The following is a 21,212-nucleotide window of genomic DNA, read 5'->3' as shown; positions in this document are numbered from 1 at the left end:
TTAAGGTGACCAGTGTTCCAGTATTAAGGTGACCAGTGTTCCAGCATTAAGGTGACCAGTGTTCCAGCATTAAGGTGACCAGTGTTCCAGCATTAAGGTGACCAGTGTTCCAGCATTAAGGTGACCAGTGTTCCAGCATTAAGGTGACCAGTGTTCCAGCATTAAGGTGACCAGTGTTCCAGCATTAAGGTGACCAGTGTTCCAGCATTAAGGTGACCAGTGTTCCAGTATTAAAGTGACCAGTGTTCCAGTATTAAGGTGACCAGTGTTCCAGTATTAAGGTGACCAGTGTTCCAGTATTAAGGTGACCAGTGTTCCAGTATTAAGGTGACCAGTGTTCCAGTATTAAGGTGACCAGTGTTCCAGTATTAATTAATTGCGATAATTGAGAATTTCAATAAGCATTTCTCTACGGCTGGCCATGCTTTCCACTTGGCTACCCCTACCCCGGTCAACAGCCCTGCACCCTCCACAGCAACCCGCCAAAGCCCCCACCATTTCTACTTCACCCAAATACAGACAGCTGATGTTCCGAAAGAGCTGCAAAATCTGGACCCCTACAAATCAGCTGGGCTAGACAATCTGGACCCTCTCTTTCTAAAATTATCTGCCGAAATTGTTGCAATCCCTATTACTAGCCTGTTCAACCTCTCTTTCAAGAGAGACGTATCGTCTGAGATCCCCAAAGATTTAAAGCTGCCGTGGTCATCCCACTCTTCGAAGGGGGAGACAGTCGACCCAAACTGCTACAGACCTATATCTATCCTGCCCTGCCTTTCTAAGGTCTTCGAAAGCAAAGTTAACAAACAGATCACCGACCATTTCAAATCGCCCAAATACCTTCTCCGTTGGGCAATCTGGTTTCAGAGCTGGTCATGGGTGCACCTCAGCCACGCTCAAGGTCCTAAACGATATCATAACCGCCATCGATAAGAGACAATACTGTGCAGCTGTATTCATCAACCTGGCTAAGGCTTCGACTCTGTCAATCACCACATTCTTATCGGCAGACTCAATAGCCTTGGTTTCTCAAATGCCTGCCTCGCCTGGTTCACCAACTACTTGTCTGACAGAGTTCAGTGTGTCAAATCGGAGTGCCTGTTGTCAGGACCTCTGGCAGTCTCTATGGGGGTGCCACAGGGTTCAATTCTCGGACCGACTCTCTTCTCTGTATACATTAATGATGTTGCTCTTGCTGCTGGTGATTGTCTGATCCACCTCTACGCAGACGACACCATTCTGTATACCTCTGGCCCTTCTTTGGACACTGTGTTAACTAACCACCAGATGAGCTTCAATGCCATACAACTCTCCTTCCGTGGCCTCCAACTGCTCTTAAATGCAAGTAAAACTAAATGCATGCTCTTCAACCGATCGCTGCCCACACCTACCCACCCGTCCAGCATCACTACTCTGGACGGTTCTGACTTAGAATATGTGGACAACTACAAATACCTAGGTGTCTGGTTAGACTGCAAACTCTCCTTCCAGACTCACATTAAGCATCTCCAATCCAAAATCAAATCTAGAATTGGCTTCTTATTCCGCAACAAAGCATTCTTCACTCATGCCTCCAAACCTACCCTTGTAAAACTGACCATCCTACCAATCCACGACTTCGTGCGATGTCATTTACAAAATAGCCCCCAACACTCTACTCAACAAATTGGATGCAGTCTATCACAGTGCCATCTGTTTCGTCACCAAAGCCCCATATACTACCCACCACTGTGTCCATATTCGTCGCTAAACACACTGGCACTGCGACCTGTACGCACTTGTTGGCTGGCCCTCGCTACACACTCGTTACACTTTATTCCATGTGTGGAAGGAATGCTGGGTATTCACTCCAGCAGTAGAAGGAATGCTGGGTATTCACTCCAGCAGTAGAAGGAATGCTGGGTATTCACTCCAGCAGTAGAAGGAATGCTGGGTATTCACTCCAGCAGTAGAAGGAATGCTGGGTATTCACTCCAGCAGTAGAAGGAATGCTGGGTATTCACTCCAGCAGTAGAAGGAATGCTGGATATTCACTCCAGCAGTAGAAGGAATGCTGGATATTCACTCCAGCAGTAGAAGGAATGCTGGTATTCACTGCAGTGAAGGAATGCTGGGTATTCACTCCAGCAGTAGAAGGAATGCTGGGTATTCACTCCAGCAGTAGAAGGAATGCTGGGTATTCACTCCAGCAGTAGAAGGAATGCTGGGTATTCACTCCAGCAGTAGAAGGAATGCTGGATATTCACTCCAGCAGTAGAAGGAATGCTGGGTATTCACTCCAGCAGTAGAAGGAATGCTGGGTATTCACTCCAGCAGTGGAAGGAATGCTGGGTATTCACTCCAGCAGTAGAAGGAATGCTGGGTATTTACTCCAGCAGTGGAAGGAATGCTGGTTATTCACTCCGGCAGTGGAAGGAATGCTGGGTATTCACTCCGGCAGTAGAAGGAATGCTGGGTATTCACTCCGGCAGTGGAAGGAATGCTGGGTATTCACTCCGGCAGTGGAAGGAATGCTGGGTATTCACTCCGGCAGTAGAAGGAATGCTGGGTATTCACTCCAGCAGTAGAAGGAATGCTGGGTATTCACTCCAGCAGTAGAAGGAATGCTGGGTATTCACTCCAGCAGTAGAAGGAATGCTGGGTATTCACTCCAGCAGTAGAAGGAATGCTGGGTATTCACTCCAGCAGTAGAAGGAATGCTGGGTATTCACTCCAGCAGTAGAAGGAATGCTGGGTATTCACTCCAGCAGTAGAAGGAATGCTGGGTATTCACTCCAGCAGTAGAAGGAATGCTGGGTATTCACTCCAGCAGTAGAAGGAATGCTGGGTATTCACTCCAGCAGTAGAAGGAATGCTGGGTATTCACTCCAGCAGTAGAAGGAATGCTGGGTATTCACTCCAGCAGTAGAAGGAATGCTGGGTATTCACTCCAGCAGTAGAAGGAATGCTGGGTATTCACTCCAGCAGTAGAAGGAATGCTGGGTATTCACTCCGGCAGTAGAAGGAATGCTGGGTATTCACTCCGGCAGTAGAAGGAATGCTGGGTATTCACTCCGGCAGTAGAAGGAATGCTGGGTATTCACTCCGGCAGTAGAAGGAATGCTGGGTATTCACTCCGGCAGTAGAAGGAATGCTGGGTATTCACTCCAGCAGTAGAAGGAATGCTGGGTATTCACTCCAGCAGTAGAAGGAATGCTGGGTATTCACTCCAGCAGTAGAAGGAATGCTGGGTATTCACTCCAGCAGTAGAAGGAATGCTGGGTATTCACTCCAGCAGTAGAAGGAATGCTGGGTATTCACTCCAGCAGTAGAAGGAATGCTGGGTATTCACTCCAGCAGTAGAAGGAATGCTGGGTATTCACTCCAGCAGTAGAAGGAATGCTGGGTATTCACTCCAGCAGTAGAAGGAATGCTGGGTATTCACTCCGGCAGTAGAAGGAATGCTGGGTATTCACTCCGGCAGTAGAAGGAATGCTGGGTATTCACTCCGGCAGTAGAAGGAATGCTGGGTATTCACTCCGGCAGTAGAAGGAATGCTGGGTATTCACTCCGGCAGTAGAAGGAATGCTGGGTATTCACTCCAGCAGTGGAAGGAATGCTGGGTATTCACTCCAGCAGTAGAAGGAATGCTGGGTATTCACTCCAGCAGTAGAAGGAATGCTGGGTATTCACTCCGGCAGTAGAAGGAATGCTGGGTATTCACTCCAGCAGTAGAAGGAATGCTGGGTATTCACTCCGGCAGTGGAAGGAATGCTGGGTATTCACTCCAGCAGTAGAAGGAATGCTGGGTATTCACTCCGGCAGTAGAAGGAATGCTGGGTATTCACTCCAGCAGTAGAAGGAATGCTGGGTATTCACTCCAGCAGTAGAAGGAATGCTGGGTATTCACTCCAGCAGTAGAAGGAATGCTGGGTATTCACTCCGGCAGTAGAAGGAATGCTGGGTATTCACTCCAGCAGTAGAAGGAATGCTGGGTATTCACTCCAGCAGTAGAAGGAATGCTGGGTATTCACTCCAGCAGTAGAAGGAATGCTGGGTATTCACTCCGGCAGTAGAAGGAATGCTGGGTATTCACTCCAGCAGTAGAAGGAATGCTGGGTATTCACTCCAGCAGTTGTTGTTGAGGAAAACCCGTTCAAGGAATCAGACAGAATTCATCATGAATTCTGGAGACTGAGTGTACACAAAGATACACCAGGCTGGAGGTATACATTTACATTTACATTTAAGTCATTTAGCAGACGCTCTTATCCAGAGCGACTTACAAATTGGTGCATTCACCAACCATACAGCACCTGAAATGGTAAAGATCGCTATGGCTCTCTTCGGTGGGTGAATAATTCTCACAAAAAGTAAGGTCCAGCTGAATAATGGGTGAGCTTGAAAACACCATGACAGAGGAACCAAGTTAGAGAGAAAGACTAGATTCCACTGTAGACATATTGGGTTTGGTTTGGGAGCTACTTGTTTTATTTGTTAATGCATCATGATGTGAAAAAGGATAGATGTTAGGGTAGTTATACTCTAAACAACATGTTGAAGGAATTGAATAAGGAATATGTTCATTTACAAATTACACTGTTTTTTTATATACACTGCTCAAAACAATAAAGGGAACACTAAAATAACACATCCTCGATCTGAATGAATGAAACATTCTTCTTAAATACTTTTTTCTTTACATAGTTGAATGTGCTGACAACAAAATCACACAAATCCTAGAGTGTGGAGTCACACTCAAAATTACGACTGTCCTGTCCTGGGCTCTACGACTGTCCTGTCCTGGGCTCTACGACTGTCCTGTCCTGGGCTCTACGACTGTCCTGTCCTGGGCTCTACGGCTGTCCTGTCCTGGGCTCTACGACTGTCCTGTCCTGGGCTCTACGACTGTCCTGTCCTGGGCTCTACGACTGTCCTGTCCTGGGCTCTACGACTGTCCTGTCCTGGGCTCTACGACTGTCCTGTCCTGGGCTCTACGGCTGTCCTGTCCTGGGCTCTACGACTGTCCTGTCCTGGGCTCTACGGCTGTCCTGTCCTGGGCTCTACGGCTGTCCTGTCCTGGGCTCTACGACTGTCCTGTCCTGGGCTCTACGACTGTCCTGTCCTGGGCTCTACGGCTGTCCTGTCCTGGGCTCTACGGCTGTCCTGTCCTGGGCTCTACGGCTGTCCTGTCCTGGGCTCTACGGCTGTCCTGTCCTGGGCTCTACGGCTGTCCTGTCCTGGGCTCTACGGCTGTCCTGTCCTGGGCTCTACGACTGTCCTGTCCTGGGCTCTACGACTGTCCTGTCCTGGGCTCTACGACTGTCCTGTCCTGGGCTCTACGACTGTCCTGTCCTGGGCTCTACGGCTGTCCTGTCCTGGGCTCTACGGCTGTCCTGTCCTGGGCTCTACGGCTGTCCTGTCCTGGGCTCTACGGCTGTCCTGTCCTGGGCTCTACGGCTGTCCTGTCCTGGGCTCTACGGCTGTCCTGTCCTGGGCTCTACGACTGTCCTGTCCTGGACTCCCCTCCTCCCCCTCAGTGTCGTCTCCCATCCTCCCCCTCAGTGTCGTCTCCCATCCTCCCCCTCCTCCCCCTCAGTGTCGTCTCCCATCCTCCCCCTCCTCCCCCTCAGTGTCGTCTCCCATCCTCCCCTCCTCCCCCTCAGTGTCGTCTCCCATCCTCCTCCCCCTCCCCCCCTCAGTGTCGTCTCCCATCCTCCCCCTCAGTGTCGTCTCCCATCCTCCCCTCCTCCCCCCCTCAGTGTCGACTCCCATCCTCCCCCTCAGTGTCAACTCCCCTCCTCACCCTCAGTGGTCTCCCATCCTCCCCCTCACCCTCAGTGTCGTCTCCCATCTTCCCCTCCTCACCCTCAGTGTCGTCTCCCATCCTCCCCTCCTCCCCTCAGTGTCGACTCCCCTCCTCACCCTCAGTGTCGTCTCCCATCCTCCCCTCCTCCCCCTCAGTGTCGTCTCCCATCCTCCCCCTCCTCCCCCTCAGTGTCGACTCCCATCCTCACCCTCCTCCCCCTCAGTGTCGACTCCCATCCTCACCCTCAGTGTCGTCTCCCATCCTCCCCCTCCTCCCCCTCAGTGTCGACTCCCATCCTCCCCCTCCTCACCCTCAGTGTCGACTCCCCCTCCTCACCCTCAGTGTCGTCTCCCATCCTCCCCCTCCTCACCCTCAGTGTCGACTCCCATCCTCCCCCTCCTCACCCTCAGTGTCGACTCCCATCCTCCCCCTCCTCACCCTCAGTGTCGACTCCCATCCTCACCCTCAGTGTCGTCTCCCATCCTCCCCCTCCTCACCCTCAGTGTCGTCTCCCATCCTCCCCCTCCTCCCCCTCAGTGTCGACTCCCATCCTCCCCCTCCTCACCCTCAGTGTCGACTCCCCCTCCTCACCCTCAGTGTCGTCTCCCATCCTCCCCCTCCTCACCCTCAGTGTCGACTCCCCCTCCTGACCCTCAGTGTCGACTCCCATCCTCCCCCTCAGTGTCGTCTCCCATCCTCCCCCTCCTCACCCTCAGTGTCGACTCCCATCCTCCCCTCCTCACCCTCAGTGTCGACTCCCCCTCCTCACCCTCAGTGTCGTCTCCCATCCTCCCCCTCCTCACCCTCAGTGTCGTCTCCCATCCTCCCCCTCCTCACCCTCAGTGTCGACTCCCATCCTCCCCCTCCTCACCCTCAGTGTCGACTCCCATCCTCACCCTCAGTGTCGACTCCCATCCTCCCCCTCAGTGTCGACTCCCCTCCTCCCCCTCAGTGTCGACTCCCAACCTCCCCCTCCTCACCCTCAGTGTCGACTCCCATCCTCCCCCTCCTCACCCTCAGTGTCGTCTCCCATCCTCCCCCTCCTCACCCTCAGTGTCGACTCCCATCCTCCCCCTCAGTGTCGACTCCCATCCTCCCCTCCTCCCCCTCAGTGTCGTCTCCCATCCTCCCCCTCAGTGTCGACTCCCCCTCCTCCCCCTCAGTGTCGTCTCCCATCCTCCCCCTCAGTGTCGTCTCCCATCCTCCCCCTCAGTGTCGTCTCCCATCCTCCCCCTCAGTGTCATCTCCCCTCCTCCCCCTCAGTGTCGACTCCCATCCTCACCCTCAGTGTCGACTCCCATCCTCCCCCTCCTCCCCCTCAGTGTCGACTCCCCTCCTCCCCCTCCTCACCCTCAGTGTCGACTCCCATCCTCCCCCTCCTCACCCTCAGTGTCGTCTCCCATCCTCCCCCTCAGTGTCGACTCCCATCCTCCCCCTCCTCCCCCTCAGTGTCGTCTCCCATCCTCCCCCTCAGTGTCGACTCCCCCTCCTCCCCCTCAGTGTCGTCTCCCATCCTCCCCCTCAGTGTCGACTCCCATCCTCACCCTCAGTGTCGACTCCCATCCTCACCCTCAGTGTCGACTCCCATCCTCCCCCTCCTCCCCCTCAGTGTCGACTCCCATCCTCACCCTCCTGACCCTCAGTGTCGTCTCCCATCCTCCCCCTCCTCACCCTCAGTGTCGACTCCCATCCTCCCCCTCCTCACCCTCAGTGTCGTCTCCCATCCTCCCCCTCCTCACCCTCAGTGTCGACTCCCATCCTCCCCTCCTCACCCTGTGTCGACTCCCATCCTCCCCTCCTCACCCTCAGTGTCGACTCCCATCCTCCCCCTCCTCACCCTCAGTGTCGACTCCCATCCTCCCCCTCCTCACCCTCAGTGTCGACTCCCATCCTCCCCCTCCTGACCCTCAGTGTCGACTCCCATCCTCCCCCTCCTGACCCTCAGTGTCGACTCCCATCCTCACCCTGACCCTCAGTGTCGACTCCCATCCTCCCCCTCCTCACCCTCAGTGTCGACTCCCATCCTCCCCCTCCTCACCCTCAGTGTCGTCTCCCATCCTCCCCCTCCTCACCCTCAGTGTCGACTCCCATCCTCCCCCTCCTCACCCTCAGTGTCGACTCCCATCCTCCCCCTCCTCACCCTCAGTGTCGACTCCCATCCTCCCCCTCCTCACCCTCAGTGTCGACTCCCATCCTCCCCCTCCTCACCCTCAGTGTCGACTCCCATCCTCCCCCTCCTCACCCTCAGTGTCGACTCCCATCCTCCCCCTCCTCACCCTCAGTGTTGACTCCTTCCTCCCCCTCCTCACCCTCAGTGTCGACTCCTTCCTCCCCCTCCTCACCCTCAGTGTCGTCTCCCATCCTCCCCCTCCTCACCCTCAGTGTCGACTCCCATCCTCCCGGCGCGTCCGGCCATCTGTCTGTAGGTTAGGGGGTCGAGCAGACGGCCATTAAAGGTCGGAGTTCGTATGATAACCCTACGTGCAGGCAGGTTGACCCCCGATGACAAGGTTGAGGTCGCCGCCAACACTCTGACCACGCCCCCTCGGAATGCTCCCTCCAACACGTCTCGCTCATCAAACGTCAAACCTGCAGAGAGGAGTGTTAACATTAACATTACAATGGTGTGTTTTGTTTGAGGTCTGTCTGTGTGAGGTCTGTCTGTGTGCTGTCTGTCTGTGTGCTGTCTGTCTGTGTGAGGTCTGTCTGTGTGAGGTCTGTCTGTGTGCTGTCTGTCTGTGTGCTGTCTGTCTGTGTGCGGTCTGTCTGTGTGCGGTCTGTCTGTGTGCGGTCTGTCTGTGTGCGGTCTGTCTGTGTGCTGTCTGTCTGTGTGCTGTCTGTCTGTGTGCTGTCTGTCTGTGTGAGGTCTGTCTGTGTGAGGTCTGTCTGTGTGAGGTCTGTCTGTGTGAGGTCTGTCTGTGTGAGGTCTGTCTGTGTGAGGTCTGTCTGTGTGAGGTCTGTCTGTGTGAGGTCTGTCTGTGTGAGGTCTGTCTGTGTGAGGTCTGTCTGTGTGAGGTCTGTCTGTGTGAGGTCTGTCTGTGTGAGGTCTGTCTGTGTGAGGTCTGTCTGTGTAAGGTCTGTCTGTGTGTGTGAGGTCTGTCTGTGTGTGTGAGGTCTGTCTGTGTGTGTGAGGTCTGTCTGTGTGTGTGAGGTCTGTCTGTGTGTGTGAGGTCTGTCTGTGTGTGTGAGGTCTGTCTGTGTGTGTGAGGTCTGTCTGTGTGTGTGAGGTCTGTCTGTGTGTGTGAGGTCTGTCTGTGTGTGTGAGGTCTGTCTGTGTGTGTGAGGTCTGTCTGTGTGTGTGAGGTCTGTCTGTGTGTGTGAGGTCTGTCTGTGTGTGTGAGGTCTGTCTGTGTGTGTGAGGTCTGTCTGTGTGTGTGAGGTCTGTCTGTGTGTGTGAGGTCTGTCTGTGTGTGTGAGGTCTGTCTGTGTGTGTGAGGTCTGTCTGTGTGAGGTCTGTCTGTGTGTACCAGCGTGGTGGAAGGCCACCCCCCAGGGCACGGTGCGTTGCAGGACTGGGTCTAACCCAGCCGGGGTGCGTCTGAGCTGGGCTAACACATCCACCACTCCCCCCTGGTCCAATGCCACCGCCTGGAGCGCTGAGCCACTGACCACTTGACCACCTGAGACGAGATAAATACATCTGTATCACATATAGTCCATAACTGAGCAGCCAATGGTCTTCTCTAAAACGTTAAATCAACTCGCTAGACATTTCTATAATATGTATATCTGATAATAATACTGAAACAGGACTCTTTAGAAGGGTGTGTGTATATCCAGTACCAGTCAAAAGTCTGGACGCACCTCATTCAAGGGGTTTACTCTATTTTCTACATTGTAGAATAATAGTGAAGACATCAACACTATGAAATAACACATATGGAATCATGTAGTAACCAAAAAAATAAAGTGTTAACCTCTAGCGTCTAACAAATCAAAATATATTTCATGTTTGAGATTCTTCAAAGTATCCACCCTTTGTCTTGATGACAGCTTTGAACACTCGTCCTGGCATATGTGTGTGTATGTGTGTTTGTACTTGTGAGGACCAGAAGTACAAGAATAGCAAACAAACTAAAATTCACAGCAGTGAGGAGATTTTCCTCACTTATAAAATGTCATTTTAGGGGTTACAATTAGGATTATGGTTAGGGTTTGGGAAAATAGGATTTTGAATGGGAATCAATTGTTGGTCCCCAAAAAGTCCTCACAAGTATACTAATACCACACTGTGTGTGTGTGTGTGTGTGTGTGTGTGTGTGTGTGTGTGTGTGTGTGTGTGTGTGTGTGTGTGTGTGTGTGTGTGTGTGTGTGTGTGTGTGTGTGTGTGTGTGTGTGTGCGTGCGTGCGTGCGTGCGTGCGTGCGTGCGTGCGTGCGTGCGTGCGTGCGTGCGTGCGTGCGTGCGTGCGTGCGTGCGTGCGTGCGTGCGTGCGTGCGTGCGTGCGTGCGTGCGTGCGTGCGTGCGTGCGTGCGTGCGTGCGTGCGTGCGTGCGTGCGTGCGTGCGTGCGTGCGTGCGTGCGTGCGTGCGTGCGTGCGTGCGTGCGTGCGTGCGTGCGTGCGTGCGTGCGTGCGTGCGTGCGTGCGTGCGTGCGTGCGTGCGTGCGTGCGTGCCTACCTGTGTGTCTGAGGTTGTAGAACGCTCTAGCAATACTGTCAGACAGTTTCTCGCACCAGCTCTTGGAAGGACAGAACAGGAGGACAGAGTGACCCTCGCTCACTGTCTCATAACATAGAGACAGTATGTGGTCCTCATCTCCCTACACACACACACACACACACACCATAATTAAAGGTCATCACACCGTGTCGATAATTCCTCTGATGTTATGTGGAGCACAAATGCCGATGCTCCAGATTCTCAACTAGTCTAAAGGCCAGTTTTATTGCTTCTTTAATCAGGACAACAGTTTCCAGATGTGCTAACATAATTGCAAATGGGTTTTCTAATGATCAATTAGCCTTTTCAAAATGATCAACTTTATATTAGTTAACACAATGTGCCATTGGAACACAGGAGTGATGGTTGCTGATAATGGGCCTCTGTAATCCTATGTAGATATTCCATTAAAAATCAGCCGTTTCCAGCTACAATAGTCATTTACAACATTAACAATGTGTACACTTATTTCTGACCAAATTGATGTTATTTTAATGGACATAAAAATGTGCTTTTCTTTCAAAAACAAGGACATTTCTAAGTGACCCCAAACTTTTGTCTATATATAAAACGGTAATGTATAAATGAAATAAACATCCTCTTTATCGAAGATGAACTTAGGAATAAAGACCAGAACAGAACAGTAACTTGTAGTTACTACAGTAGCAGCTCCTACCTTGACCGTGGTCAGGGGCTGGAAGGTTCGGACCAGAGAGAGGCTGGAGTCGTAGATGACAACAGTAACTTGTTGTAGTTACTACAGTAGCAGCTCCTACCTTGACCGTGATCAGGGGCTGGAAGGTTCGGACCAGAGAGAGGCTGGAGTCGTAGATGACAACAGTAACTTGTTGTAGTTACTACAGTAGCAGCTCCTACCTTGACCGTGATCAGGGGCTGGAAGGTTCGGACCAGAGAGAGGCTGGAGTCGTAGATGACAACAGTAACTTGTTGTAGTTACTACAGTAGCAGCTCCTACCTTGACCGTGATCAGGGGCTGGAAGGTTCGGATCAGAGAGAGGCTGGAGTCGTAGATGCTGTTCCCCACCTTGAGCCTCTGCTTCAGCGGGACGGGTCTGTAGTCAGTCTGGTAAAGCTCTGCATCCAGCCACCCAGCCAGCAGGGACAGGTTTGGGAGGGTGGCACTCATACCCACGATTTGGATACCTTCTGATAAAGAGCTAGAGAGAGAGAGATAGAGAGAGACAAAGAGAAATATATAGATAGAGATAGAGATATATAGAGACAGAGATACAGATATAGATAGAGATAGAGATATATAGAGACAGAGAGAGAGAGATAGAGATATATAGAGACAGAGATACAGATATAGATAGATAGTGATATAGAGATAGAGAGAGAAAAGAGAGAGATATATATAGAGAGAGATAGATAGCGATATAGAGATATAGATATATAGAGATAGAGATCCAGAATGCATTATACTGAATGAACTACAGGACAAAAGACAAACCCTCCAACCCAAACAAGGCCTGTGGTGTTGATGGTGTCCTCAATGAAATGATAAAATATACAGATCACAAATTCCAATAGGCTATCCTTAAACTCTAACATCAACCTTAGCTCTGGCATCTTCAGCAATTCTTGGAACCAAGGACTGATCAGCCCAATCCACAAAAGTGGAGACAAATTTGACTCCATTAACTACCGTGGGATATGAGTCAACAGCAATATTGGGAAAATCCTCTGCATTATCATTAACAGCAGACTCGTACATTTCCTCAGTGAAAACAACGTACTGAGCAAATGTCAACTTGGCTTTTTACCAAATTACCATAACAGAGCACAAATTCACCCTGCACACCCTAATTGACAAACAAACAAACCAAAACAAAGGCAAAGTCTTCTCGTGCTTTGTCATGAGGGTCTGCTATACAAACTGATGGAAAGTGGTGTTGGGGGTAAAACATACGACATTATAAAATCCATGTACACAAACAACAAGTGTGCGGTTAAAATCGGCAAAAAACACATACATTTCTTCACACAGGGTCGTGGGGTGAGACAGGGATGCAGGATAAGCCCTACCCGCTTCAACATTTATATCAACGAATTGGCGAAGGCACTAGAACAGTCTGCAGCACCCGGCCTCACCCTACTAGAATCTGAAGTCAAATGTCTACTACTTGCTGATGATCTGGTGCTTCTGTCCCCAACCAAAGCAGCACCTAGATATTCTGCACAGATTCTGCCAGACCTGGGCCCTGACAGTAAATCTCAGTAAGATAAAAAATAATAGTGTTGCAAAAAGGTCCAGTCGCCAGGACCACAAATACAAATTCCATCTAGACACCGTTGCCCCCGAGCACACAAAAACTATACATAGTTTGGCCTAAAAAAAAATGTGAACGATCTGAGAGAAAAGAGACTTCTATGGCATCAAAAGGAACATGAAATTCGACATACCAATTAGGATCTGGCTAAAAGTACTTGAATCAGTTCTAGAACCCAGTGCCCTTTATGGTTGTGAGGTCTTGGGTCCGCTCGCCAACCAAGAATTCAAAAAATGTGACAAACACCAAATTGAAACTCTGCAAAAATATAATCGGTGTACAATGTAAAACATCAAATAATGCATGCAGAGCAGATTTAGGCCGATACCCACTAATTATCAAAATCCAGAAAAGAGCTGTTAAATTTTACAACCACCTAAAAGGAAGCATTTCCCAAACCTTCCATAACAAAGCCATCACCTACAGAGAGATGAACCTGGAGAAGAGTCCCCTAAGCAAGCTGGTCCTGGGGCTCTGTTCACAAACACAGACCCTACAGAGAGATGAACCTGGAGAAGAGTCCCCTCAGCAAGCTGGTCCTGGGGCTCTGTTCACAAACAGACCCCACAGAGAGATGAACCTGGAGAAGAGTCCCCTCAGCAAGCTGGTCCTGGGGCTCTGTCGACAATCACAGACCCCACAGAGCCCCAGGACAGCAGCACAATTAGACAAAAAATAATAATAATTACTTGACACATTGGAAAGAATTTACAAAAAAACAGAGCAAACTAGAATGCTATTTGTCCCTAAACAGAGTACACAGCGACAGAATACCTGATCACTGCGACTGACCCAAACTTAAGGAAAGCTTTGACTATGTACAGACTCAGTGAGCATAGCCTTGCTATTGAGAAAGGCCTCCATAGGCAGACCTGGCTCTCAAGAGAAGACAGGCTATGTGCACACTGCCCACAAAATGAGGTGGAAACTGAGTTGCACTTCTTAATCTCCTGCCAAAGGTATGACCATATTAGAGACATATATTTCCCTTGTGACACAGACCCACAAATAATTGCCTACCACTGTTGTGTCATTGGCAAACTTAAGGATGGTGTTGAAGTCGTGACCGGCCGTGCAGTCATGAGTGAACAGGGGCTACAGGAGGGGACTGAGCACACACCCCTGAGGGGCACCTGTGTTGAGGATCAGCGTGGCGGATGTGTTGTTACCGACCCTTACCAACTGGGGGGCGGCCCAACAGGAAGTCCAGGATCCAGGTGCAGAGGGAGGTGTTTAGGTCCGTTCATTGTTTGAAAACTGAACATTTTACTACATACAATGGACATGTCTTACCTTGCTTCAAAGTAGCCAAAATCAGACCAAACAGGCAGACAATTATTATATAAAGACTTCTATATACCATTGAAACCAGTAGCCTATTATTTAATAAAGACTTCTATATACCACTGAAAACAGTAGCCTATTATTTAATAAAGACTTCTATATACCACTGAAAACAGTAGCCTATTTCTCTTCTGTTCTATTGGTTTTCATACCAACTCTCTTTCCATTGTCCAGATGCCAAAGGCACAATCCCAGTCATAGTACCAACCCATCATAGTAGTTGATAATCTTAGTAGTTGATAATCTTAGTAGTTGATAATCCTAGTCATCCTAGTCATAATGAGTGTGAGTGAGTTTTCATAGAGAGAACAGAGGGACTTCTTCCACCTCACAGAACTTGAGAACTGAACAATATTCATGTTCTGGAGAATTTAAAACAGTCGGTGAAGTGGCCAGCGACGAACTGGTCCGTTTGGTACAATTTGGTGACCTCAGGAAAGACAGTACAGCCACATTACCATTACCCTGCTTATACAAGAGTCTGTTTAGGCTTGTGAGGCTTGCATCTAATTGTTGTATAAAATGAATGAGTAAAGATGAAACTATTTGTGAAATAATGTGATTATAAACTGTTTAATGAAGGAAACTCCAATTCCCTTTGGAGTTTAACTAAATCATTGGCCCGCCCCCTGAGCACAGCCATTGATCTGGCGTCGTGGCACAGCCCCTTTCTACTGTTACGAATATAACCCCCACCGTGGGCATTTATCTTCAGACCATGCTTACCTCAATTACGAGGGGGCTAAGGTTTGAGTAGAGATCAGCTTACCTCGATAACCACGAGAGGGCTAAGGTTTGAGTAGAGACCAAGCTTCAATCAATTACGAGAGGGCTAAGGTTTGAGTAGAGATCAGCTTACCTCGATAACCACGAGAGGGCTACGGTTTGAGCCCATTGCTGAATTCTTAACCATACCACGTGGTTAACTCAGACTATCGAACCGACAGAAAAAGAACAAATCTTTGATACTAATTACTAGTCTGCGGCTAGGAATTCGGTATCATTGAACGCGAAGACCGACAACCACCGAAACATCTATTCTATAACGACATTGCTGGATGTTACTCTGAACTATCCATTCTAACCACGGCAGAGAGAGAGAGAGAGCGGGAGGACAAACTCTCCAACAGAAACAAACTTTCCAACAGAGATCAGGACGACACACTGAGCGTAAATATATATATTGATTGCAATTATTCCCGAATGAGTGAGCGTTCATGTGCAAAGGATTAGCATTTCAATTGTTATAATTATCAACCTTGTAGTGTCTCATCTCAGTCGACCCCCACTTCCCTTTTGTACACCAAGCCGCTATGCCGGTTATTAGGGCACTAGGGCACATCCTCTATCATTTCCTTGTAACTATATCTACTGTTTGTTTGTGCATTTTCTGTGATTTAGTTAGTAAATAAATGATTTAAGAGACAATTGATGTATGGATGACTCATAGTGAAGACTGGGTTCGTGCAGATAATCAACCATTTACGGCGTTTGGAATGAGACTATCGTGAGGTAAAGAATCATTCATTAATTAAGAAGACTAATTGATCAGATATTAAAATATCTGAAAGTTATATCAGGAAAATTATAACTTTGTAATCTGAATATTTTCCTTGGTGCCCCGACTTCCTAGTTAATTACATCTTCCTGATTAGTTAATCACATAATAATAATTACAGAGAAATGCCAAAGACACAACAGTTTCTAACAGAGATATTCCTCTGACACATAAGGAATGACCTGCTCTCATCAGGTGTGCTGTTTAGTATGGTGTTTTCCCAAGAATTTATTTTTGGCAAATGTTTAAAAATTACTTTTTATTGGCTGCTTCATTACAGGAGTGAATTACCCTAATCTATATGTTCTGGTGAATTACCCTAATCTATATGTTGTGGTGAATTACCCTAATCTAAATGTTGTGGTGAATTACCCTAATCTAAATGTTGTGGTGAATTACCCTAATCTATATGTTGTGGTGAATTACCCTAATCTAAATGTTGTGGTGAATTACCCTAATCTAAATGTCCTGGTGAATTACCCTAATCTATATGTTGTGGTGAATTACCCTAATCTATATGTTGTGGTGAATTACCCTAATCTAAATGTTGTGGTGAATTACCCTAATCTATATGTTGTGGTGAATTACCCTAATCTATATGTTGTGGTGAATTACCCTAATCTAAATGTCCTGGTGAATTACCCTAATCTATATGTTCTGGTGAATCACCCTAATCTAAATGTTGTAGTGAATTACCCTAATCTATATGTTCTGGTGAATTACCCTAATCTATATGTTCTGGTGAATCACCCTAATCTATATGTTCTGGTGAATTACCCTAATCTATATGTTGTGGTGAATTACCCTAATCTATATGTTGTGGTGAATTACCCTAATCTATATGTTGTAGTGAATTACCCTAATCTAAATGTTCTGGTGAATTACCCTAATCTATATGTTCTGGTGAATCACCCTAATCTAAATGTTGTAGTGAATTACCCTAATCTATATGTTCTGGTGAATTACCCTAATCTATATGTTCTGGTGAATCACCCTAATCTATATGTTCTGGTGAATTACCCTAATCTATATGTTGTGGTGAATTACCCTAATCTATATGTTGTGGTGAATTACCCTAATCTAAATGTTCTGGTGAATTACCCTAATCTAAATGTTCTGGTGAATTACCCTAATCTATATGTTCTGGTGAATTACCCTAATCTATATGTTCTGGTGAATTACCCTAATCTATATGTTGTGGTGAATTACCCTAATCTATATGTTGTGGTGAATTACCCTAATCTATATGTTCTGGTGAATCACCCTAATCTAAATGTTGTGGTGAATTACCCTAATCTATATGTTGTGGTGAATTACCCTAATCTATATGTTGTGGTGAATTACCCTAATCTATATGTTGTGGTGAATTACCCTAATCTAAATGTTCTGGTGAATTACCCTAATCTAAATGTTCTGGTGAATTACCCTAATCTATATGTTCTGGTGAATCACCCTAATCTAAATGTTGTAGTGAATTACCCTAATCTATATGTTCTGGTGAATTACCCTAATCTATATGTTCTGGTGAATCACCCTAATCTATATGTTCTGGTGAATTACCCTAATCTATATGTTGTGGTGAATTACCCTAATCTATATGTTGTGGTGAATTACCCTAATCTATATGTTGTGGTGAATTACCCTAATCTAAATGTTCTGGTGAATTACCCTAATCTAAATGTTGTGGTGAATTACCCTAATCTATATGTTGTGGTGAATTACCCTAATCTAAATGTTGTGGTGAATTACCCTAATCTAAATGTTGTGGTGAATTACCCTAATCTATATGTTGTGGTGAATTACCCTAATCTATATGTTGTGGTGAATTACCCTAATCTAAATGTTGTGGTGAATTACCCTAATCTATATGTTGTGGTGAATTACCCTAATCTATATGTTGTGGTGAATTACCCTAATCTATATGTTGTGGTGAATTACCCTAATCTATATGTTGTGGTGAATTACCCTAATCTATATGTTGTGGTGAATTACCCTAATCTATATGTTGTGCAGACATACCTGTTGTTGGTGTTGTGTTTGAGGGTGAAGTATCAGACCCCCCCAGACATACCTGTTGTTGGTGTTGTGTTTGAGGGCGATGTATCGTATCTTGGTGAGCAGTAGTTCCAGCAGGTATCCTCTACCAGAGTCTCCTACCATGTGAAGCTCATCCACAACCACCACACCTACACACAGCGGATTAGATTATTACAGTACCACACACAGCAGATTAGATTATTACACTACCACACACAGCAGATTAGATTATTACACTACCACACACAGCAGATTAGATTATTACACTACCACACCTACACACAGCAGATTAGATTATTACACTACCACACCTACACACAGCAGATTAGATTATTACACTACCACACCTACACACAGCAGATTAGATTATTACACTACCACACCTACACACAGCAGATTAGATTATTACACTACCACACCTACACACAGCACATTAGATTATTACACTACCACACACACACACACAGCAGATTAGATTATTACACTACCACACCTACACACAGCAGATTAGATTATTACACTACCACACCAACACACAGCAGATTAGATTATTACACTACCACACCTAGACACAGCAGATTAGATTATTACACTACCACACACAGCAGATTACATTATTACACTACCACACCTACACACAGCAGATTAGATTATTACAGTACCACACACAGCAGATTAGATTATTACACTACCACACACAGCAGATTAGATTATTACACTACCACACCTACACACAGCAGATTAGATTATTACAATACCACACACAGCAGATTAGATTATTACACTACCACACCTAGACACAGCAGATTAGATTATTACACTACCACACCTACACACAGCAGATTACATTATTACACTACCACACACAGCAGATTACATTATTACACTACCACACCTACACACAGCAGATTAGATTATTACACTACCACACCTACACACAGCAGATTAGATTATTACACTACCACACCTACATACAGCAGATTAGATTATTACACTACCACACACAGCAGATTACATTATTACACTACCACACCTAGACACAGCAGATTAGATTATTACACTACCACACCTACATACAGTAGATTAGATTATTACACTACCACACACAGCAGATTACATTATTACACTACCACACCTACACACAGCAGATTAGATTATTACACTACCACACCTACACACAGCAGATTAGATTATCACACTACCACACCCACACAGCAGATTAGATTATTACACTACCACACCCACACACAGCAGATTAGATTATTACACTACCACACCCACACACAGCAGATTAGATTATTACACTACCACACACAGCAGATTAGATTATTACACTACCACAACTACACACAGCAGATTAGATTTACACTACCACACCTACACACAGCAGATTAGATTATTACACGACCACACACAGCAGATTAGATTATTACACTACCACACACAACAGATTAGATTATTACACTATAACAGCGGATTAGATTATTACACTACCACACCTACACACAGCAGATTAGATTATTACACTACCACACCTACACACAGCAGATTAGATTATTACACTACCACACACAGCAGATTAGATTATTACACTACCACACCTACACACAGCAGATTAGATTATCACACTACCACACCCACACAGCAGATTAGATTATTACACTACCACACCCACACACAGCAGATTAGATTATTACACTACCCCACCCACACACAGCAGATTAGATTATTACACTACCACACCTACACACAGCAGATTAGATTATTACACTACCACACCTACACACAGCAGATTAGATTATTACACTACCACACACAGCAGATTAGATTATTACACTACCACAACTACACACAGCAGATTAGATTATTACACTACCACACCTACACACAGCAGATTAGATTATTACACGACCATACACAGCAGATTAGATTATTACACTACCACACACAACAGATTAGATTATTACACTATAACAGCGGATTAGATTATTACACTACCACACCTACACACAGCAGATTAGATTATTACACTACCACACCTACACACAGCGGATTAGATTATTACACTACCACACCTACACACAGCAGATTAGATTATTACACTACCACACCTACACACAGCAGATTAGATTATTACACGACCACACACAGCAGATTAGATTATTACACTACCACACACAACAGATTAGATTATTACACTATAACAGCAGATTACATTATTACACTACCACACCTACACACAGCAGATTAGATTATTACACTACCACACCTACACACAGCAGATTAGATTATTACACTACCACACACAGCAGATTAGATTATTACACTACCACACCTACACACAGCAGATTAGATTATCACACTACCACACACACACACAGCAGATTAGATTATTACACTACCACACCCACACACAGCAGATTAGATTATTACACTACCACACCCACACACAGCAGATTAGATTATTACACTACCACACCTACACACAGCAGATTAGATTATTACACGACCACACACAGCAGATTAGATTATCACACTACCACACACAACAGATTAGATTATTACACTATAACAGCGGATTAGATTATTACACTACCACACCTACACACAGCAGATTAGATTATTACACTACCACACCTACACACAGCGGATTAGATTATTACACTACCACACCTACACACAGCAGATTAGATTATTACACTACCACACCTACACATAGCAGATTAGATTATTACACGACCACACCTAGACACAGCAGATTAGATTATTACACTACCACACCTACACACAGCAGATTAGATTATTACACTACCACACACAGCAGATTAGATTATTACACTATAACAGCGGATTAGATTATTACACTACCACACCTACACACAGCAGATTAGATTATTACACTACCACACCTACACACAGCAGATTAGATTATTACACTACCACACCTACACACAGCAGATTAGATTATTACACTACCACACACAGCAGATTAGATTATTACACTACCACACACAGCAGATTAGATTATTACACTACCACACCTACACACAGCAGATTAGATTATTACACTACCACACCCACACACAGCAGATTAGATTATTACACTACCACACACAGCAGATTAGATTATTACACTACCACACACAGCAGATTAGATTATTACACTACCACACCTACACACAGCAGATTAGATTATTACACTACCACACCCACACACAGCAGATTAGATTATTACACTACCACACACAGCAGATTAGAGTATTACACTACCACACCCACACACAGCAGATTAGATTATTACACTACCACACACAGCAGATTAGATTATTACACTACCACACACAGCAGATTAGAGTATTACACTACCACACCTACACACAGCAGATTAGATTATTACACTACCACACCCACACACAGCAGATTAGATTATTACACTACCACACACAGCAGATTAGATTATTACACTATAACAGCAGATTACATTATTACACTACCACACCTACACACAGCAGATTAGATTATTACACTACCACAA

The 21,212-nt window shown here is 46.4% G+C and overlaps 1 protein-coding gene across 1 annotated transcript in view; it reads right to left on the bottom strand.

Moving 5' to 3' along the window:
- polq (polymerase (DNA directed), theta) overlaps positions 1–21,212 on the bottom strand; it is a 137,447-nt gene that overhangs the window by 92,315 nt on the left and 23,920 nt on the right. Inside the window, exons 8-12 of the mRNA XM_052516108.1 lie at positions 17,712–17,826; positions 11,424–11,625; positions 10,406–10,547; positions 9,256–9,408; positions 8,165–8,377 (exon numbers count right to left, since the gene is read on the bottom strand). Of these exons, the coding sequence (XP_052372068.1) occupies positions 8,165–8,377; positions 9,256–9,408; positions 10,406–10,547; positions 11,424–11,625; positions 17,712–17,826 (825 nt within the window). The remainder of the gene's footprint in view (positions 1–8,164; positions 8,378–9,255; positions 9,409–10,405; positions 10,548–11,423; positions 11,626–17,711; positions 17,827–21,212) is intronic.

This window comes from Oncorhynchus keta, unplaced genomic scaffold (genome assembly GCF_023373465.1).
Source record: "Oncorhynchus keta strain PuntledgeMale-10-30-2019 unplaced genomic scaffold, Oket_V2 Un_scaffold_3664_pilon_pilon, whole genome shotgun sequence".
NCBI lineage: Eukaryota > Metazoa > Chordata > Actinopteri > Salmoniformes > Salmonidae > Oncorhynchus > Oncorhynchus keta.
This window is presented reverse-complemented; position numbering and strand designations above follow the sequence as displayed.